Source organism: Cyprinodon variegatus, unplaced genomic scaffold (assembly GCF_000732505.1).
Source record: "Cyprinodon variegatus isolate N-32 unplaced genomic scaffold, C_variegatus-1.0 Scaffold317, whole genome shotgun sequence".
Classification (NCBI taxonomy): Eukaryota; Metazoa; Chordata; class Actinopteri; order Cyprinodontiformes; family Cyprinodontidae; genus Cyprinodon; species Cyprinodon variegatus.
This window is the reverse complement of record NW_015150770.1, coordinates 674,352-680,738: the sequence shown is the minus strand read 5'-3', so window position 1 is coordinate 680,738 and position 6,387 is coordinate 674,352. Positions and strand designations below refer to the sequence as shown.

The following is a 6,387-nucleotide window of genomic DNA, read 5'->3' as shown; positions in this document are numbered from 1 at the left end:
AAGTAAAGTAAAAATATCAGAAAAATCTACTTGAGTACAGTAATGAAGTATTTGTACTTTGTTACTTCCCATCTCTGAACACAACTGATGCTCAAATGTCTGATTGACCTTAAATGTGTCTCCAGCCTCTGATGTAACCCTCTTTGCTGAAATGTTTGTCTCCTGCTTATATTTTCTTCTGCTGATGTTTTTTTGATATCTCAAACTGTATCCTTTCAAGGATAAAGTGTGAAATATGCTCCCCAACAACCCCCCTCCCTCCCCAACGTGGCTCATATTTTTCCTCGTAGATAAAGGCAGCACTACAGAGAACCGCCTCACAGTGGCGCCCATAAAAACACACCGACGGCAGCGTTCTGCGGCACACATGGCCTCAGTAAAACGCTAAAACGCTGTTTCCACGTTACCTGGTTCTTCTTGATGAGCAGCTGCACCGTCTGCAGGTTGTGTCCGTGGTCAGTAGATGTGGCCAGAGGCATCCTCTCCTCCACCCAGAGCTGGAGACACACAGACACATCGTCATCGGAAACTGGACTCAGGCACCAGGTTCTACAGCAGCATTAATGGCTCTGGTGCTGCAGGACGTCCACATTGATGGGAGGAATTTCCTCCCATCTGTTGTTCAGATGGGAGGAAATAATATTAGTTCAATTACAGCTGGACCACAGGCCGCCGTCACACCTTGCCAGTTTATCCAGCATATGCCTGACGTCCCAGCTTCTCCTAAAACGCTGCCATGCGCTGAACTTTCTATGTATTTTTTCAATTCTGGGCATATAGAGCAGTGTTTTTCAATCCTGGTCCTGAAGGCGTTCTGCTCTGCATGTTTTGGATGTTTCTGAGGTTCAGCACACCTGATTCGGATGATTGCAGTTCAGCAAAGCCTGATAATCTGCTATCAATTGATAACAGGTGTGTGAAAGCTGGGAAACATCTAAAACATGCAGGGCAGGGTGCCTTGATGACCAGGATTGAAAAACACTGGTATAGAGTATTCATAATGAGTCCAGAACTTATTTCCAACAACAGCTTAACTTATGCATAACGCATGGCAGCGTAACGCCCATGAAATGATGCACAAGCAACATTTCAGGGATGCTGAAGGCAGAGACGGAGCAGATAGAGCGAAACTTCAGCATAAAGAAGGTTTACAGTAAAGCCGGCTCTTCTCTAAAAGCAGAAGCAGCATAAAGTTCAGCTCCTGGTTCCTTTCCTGCACCGTCCTCCCACATCAGAAAGAGCCGAGCGGTGAAACCCCCCACTTACGATCTCATCCTCCACGTCTCGGTTGAACTGGTGGATCTCGCGGGACGCCATCAGGTTGTCGCGTCTCATCTTCAGAGGCGCCAGCAGCGCCTGGAACTTCTTCTCCACGGTGATCCTCCTCCCTTCCACCTCGTCGGAGCCTTTCCCCTCCTGGCTGAGGGCCTGAGACTGTCTCTGCAGCTCCTCCACCTCCTTCTGACGCACCTCCACCTGGCTCTCCAGCATCTGCAGGAGGAACATTTTAGTTTCTAATCATCATGAGGCAGCATGAATGAAACACCTACGGGTGGGGATGGGGGGGTTAAAATGTTCTCAGATTAAAGGAAATAAAGAAGCAGATATTCTATAAACAAAAGTCCTCGTCTGCAGCCAATAAAATGTGTTTACCTCCGACTCAGAGGAGGAAAAGCAATAAAGTCAGGTCCGTCTGCAGGAGGCAGAGTGATAACGTGAGGAAGCATCACATGGAGGGAAATAATCAGCAGGAGTCTGGACTGGAGTCAGAACCAGATCACCGCTCCGCCTGCACGGCTCAGACGGGACAAACGGAGGAAACAGCTTCTGAAGCTGCAGCGTCGTACATCAGCGGGGCTCCCACTCAGTCTGCAGCATCACTGGACTGGGAACCAGTCCCCTAAACGTCCAACCTGCAGCTATCAGAGCCCCCCCACCAACAGCAGGACCGTTTAACGTCAGAGATCCATCCTCAGTGAGAGGAGCCCCAAAACACGACCGGATTACATAACGAGCATCGGCGGAGCGGAGTGGGAATTACATAACGACGGGTTCCACTTCCACTCACATGACTAAAGTAACGGCAGCTTCAGCTTCCAGGAATTTCAAGGGAAAACGACCAGAGATGGTGTTCAGAAGAAACCAGGAACCATCATCAGACATTTAACTCTACTGGGAAAAACACAAACCGTCCTGAAAGTCACACCAACGGATTAAGATCAGAGGGAAGAAAGGAAATAAACCTAAATCCAACCTAAGCAGAATGACGCTTCCTCAGGTGTTCATTAAAACATCGACCAATCACAGCGCAGACGGTGCATTTAAACTGAAACTAAAACCCAACAGTGTCAGTCTATAGACACCCTATTATACCACATTAACCAGTCAGACTGGCAGGAAACATCTTTACCTGCTAATGTGAACTTCATGCTAAATGCTTTTCATGTTTAAATTGAGATTTATATTTTTAGCAGCGATGGATTTAATGAGTCATCAGGCTGAATACTGAAGGATTAAAGGGGATTATGCATCTAATTTAGAAAGAAGGCTTTGAAAACCAAAAGATGAGGAACTCAGTTTGAGTCACATCTACAAGCAGCTGGATGTGTCACTAAACTGCAAAAACGATCTAAAAATAAGTCAACATATCTTAAATTAAGTGTATTTACCATTAATTTGAGTTGGTAAACGAGATAGTTTGTCAATGGAATGAGTATTTTTATTCTTAAAATAAGATAATTAGATAATATGCACTTAAAATAAGACAATGCAATTGTGTTTTCTTATTTTAAATGTAAATCTTCTTGTTCCGTTGGCAAAGTGTCTCTTTTACCTCCTCAATCCAAGAACAAATGCACTTATTTTAAGAAAAAATGACTTATCTAGATTTCGATTTTTTCCAGTGTGAAATTAAACTGAAAAATAAGTATTGAAAATGTTATCACTTTGAAATAATAATGTGAATTTTTAGCTTGAAGACAAAATAACAGATGAAATTTCAACTGTGTAGAAATAATGACAATGAATTTTTTTTAGGTGAAAAATGTGTTCTGAATATATTTTAACACTGAAACAGTTAAAACAAACATACAACATTTAAATTTCAGGGGCATTTTTAATTCAAATCCCAGCGACACAGATTTACTTCCATAGATGTGTCACTAAACTGCAAAGACGATCTAAAAATAAGTCAACATATCTTAAATTAAGTGTATTTACCATTAATTTGAGCAGATAAATAAGATGATTTTACAATGGAATGAATATTTCTTCTCTTAAAATAAGATTATTAGATAAAATGAACTTGAAATAAGACAATGCAATTGATTTTTCTTTGAAATGTAAATTGTTCTTGTTCCATTTGCAAAGTGTCTCACTTAACTCCTAAATTCAACGACAAATTACTTATTTTTACAAGAACATAACTTATTTAGACTTGAATTTCTTTGCTTGTCTGCAATAAACCCTTCATATATCTAATCCAAACAAGACAAAGTTATCTCCCTTAAAAAACAGACTTAAATGCAAAATACACTTCAAATAAGCATATTTGCTCTTAGTTTAAACAGCTAAGATGATCTGCCAATGAAATTTGTTTTTTTACCCTGGAAATCAGATAATCAGAATTATGCACTTAAAGGTAAATCATCTTATTCCATTGGCATATTGTCTTACATACTTGCTATAAATAAGGCAAATAACACGTATTTTAATAAAAAATAAAAATATGGAGCAGTCAGACTACTCCTAGACTGCAAAAAATGTAAATCTCAATAAGTCATTTTTTCTTAAATTAAGGAGTTAAGTGAGACACTTTGCCAGTAGAACAAGACAATTTACATTTAAAATAAGAAAAATCTATTGCAGTGTCTTATTTCAAGTGTATAATATCTAATTATCTTATTTTAAGAGTAAAAATACTCATTCCACTGGCAAATCATCTTATTTACCTGCTCAAATTAAGGGTAAATACACTTAATTTTAGACTTTTTTTTACTCATTTTTAGATCATTTTTGCAGTGTAAGAAATTGCACTAAAATAAGTCATTTTTTCTTAAAATAAATGCATTTTTTTCTTTTCTTGAATTGAGTACACTGGAAAAACGATCTAGATATAAGTCCATTTACCCTCAATTTAAGTAGGTAAATGAGATGATTTGCCAATTAAATTAGTATTTTTACTCTTAAAAAATAAGATATTTAGATAAAATGCACTTGAAATAAGACATGGCAACTGTTTTTTCTTGTTTTAAATGTAAAATGTCTTATTCCATTGGCTAAATGTCTCTTTTAGCTCCTCAATGAAAAAACAAATGCACTTATTTCAAGAAAATAATGACTTATCTAGATTTAGATTTTTTCCAGTGTAGGCAAATGAGACACTTTTCAAATAAAATGAGAAAAGAACTATTAGATTGTCTTATTTCAAGTGCATATTATCTAATTATCATATTTTAAGAGTAAAAATACTAATTCCATTGGCAAACTATCTTATCTACCTACTTAAATTAAGGGTTGATAAGGGTAAATTGAAGAAATGTTTACTTATTTCAGGATAATTTTTGCAGTGTGGAAAGGTCTTTGCCTCCACCACAAAAAATTGCCAAACGCTTAAAATAATTCATCTAGCAGCTGAATCAGGAAAAAAAATAATAATTTCTGTGTGTTTCCCTTTTTCCACGGTGTCATAAACTCACCTGCTGCTTCTTCAGCATGATGTTAACGGAGGTGAGGTCTTTGCCAAAGTCGTCGGACTGGAGCTGGCCGTCCAGGCCGGTCAGCCACTTGTCGAGGTCGGCGCAGCTCTGCGTGAACAGCTCGGCCTTGTTGGCGTCAAACAGACACTTGGCCTTGGTCTGGGTGGTGGACTCCAGGACCTCCCACATGGTCTTCAGGGACGCCAGCTTCTCCTTCACCATGGCCTCCGTCTCCGGCTTCTCTGCTGCCAGCGCCTGGCCGTCCTGCAGCAGAACGTTCACAGAAACATTCAGCAAATGTTTGGTTCTTAAAGCATGACATAAAAAAAGAACTAAAGTTTAGGTAAACTTTAATCTGATTCGAACAGAAAATGTCTCCTGGGCAACATTAAGACAAAGTTCATCAAAGTGGAATAAAAGAACCTGAAGTCAGTTAAGATTAAAGGTAAGTTTTTTCTTTAAAGAAATAAGATATCCAAGGTAATATAAACTATCCAGAATAACTTAGTTAGCTCAGGCTAGTTTTAGATGCATAAAAGAAGATATAAAAGTTAAAAATCAATCCACTGGACTTTGTTTCCCAGTTTGAAGACGTTTCTCTTCCATCCAGGAAGATTTTTCAATCCAAAATGTCAGAAATAGCGTTTAGTTCCAGGTTTTATCCAGCAGCCCAACAAAGCCTGGTTTTAGTTTAGAAAACATGCAAATAGAAACGGATGAACGGGTCCCCCCCTTTGGAATGGGGGTCGTTTGGCTTCTTTGTTAGCCTGCAATGCCCCATACCTGTCTATGTCTCTGAAAGGGGGGTCGTTAGAGGGAATAGTTGGCCTGGCTGAAACAGGCGAGGTGTTTTGGTCCCCTCTATGGGATTATCATCGCAACCCCCACCCCCATAGAGGGGACCAAAACGCTATTTCTGACATTTTGAATTGAAAAATCTTCCTGAATGGGAAGCGAAACATCTTCAAACTTGCAAACAAAGTCCAGTGGATTGTTTTTTAAAAACGTTTTTTTTTTAAATTCTGTAAAAATTTTTACGGAATGACTATGACCTGGATGACTGAGAATCTTCACCAGCAAAAGAAGATATAGTTTAAACATAAGGTCAAATATACCAAGGATACAAAGTTAAAGCAAACTCACAGCAAAGCTAAATTAAACAAAGGTTTGCCAAAAACAGATAAATTAGGAAAATATAAATAAATCCTGAATAAACAAGGCTAACTTAGCATAACAGCCATTAACACAGGCTAAGCTACAAAGGAACAAATTAGCTTTGAATATAACAAATACCACGCTGAATTACCTTTACCCAAAACAAGGTTATAACAGAGAAATGTCAACAAAGTTAAATCAAATTATTAGCAGCTAAGTTTGCCCAATTAAGAAAGGATGGATAAAACAAACAAGATCATTTAGGGTCCTCCCTATGCTATATCTACATGTTCTCCTCACTCAGACGATCATTACTATGCAGATGACATGCAGCTTTATATTACAATCAATAAATCACAAGGGACTATGGAGCAACGGAAGTCCTGGATGTATAAAACTAGGTACATTTGCTTTGAACAAAAAGGAAGAGTGTTTCAAAGTTAACATCTAGATGTTGGAGCTTGGCCTGTTTTCCAGTGTAGTCCTGTTTCTCTGACTGTGACTAACTGGATGTGCTCTCTTCATCCTCTGACAT

General features: G+C 38.8%; 1 protein-coding gene across 1 annotated transcript in view; it reads right to left on the bottom strand.

The window, feature by feature from the left end:
• Positions 1–6,387, bottom strand: part of LOC107090937 (spectrin beta chain, non-erythrocytic 1-like) — an 84,017-nt gene that overhangs the window by 31,397 nt on the left and 46,233 nt on the right. Inside the window, exons 25-27 of the mRNA XM_015384592.1 lie at positions 4,698–4,961; positions 1,267–1,491; positions 408–497 (exon numbers count right to left, since the gene is read on the bottom strand). Of these exons, the coding sequence (XP_015240078.1) occupies positions 408–497; positions 1,267–1,491; positions 4,698–4,961 (579 nt within the window). The remainder of the gene's footprint in view (positions 1–407; positions 498–1,266; positions 1,492–4,697; positions 4,962–6,387) is intronic.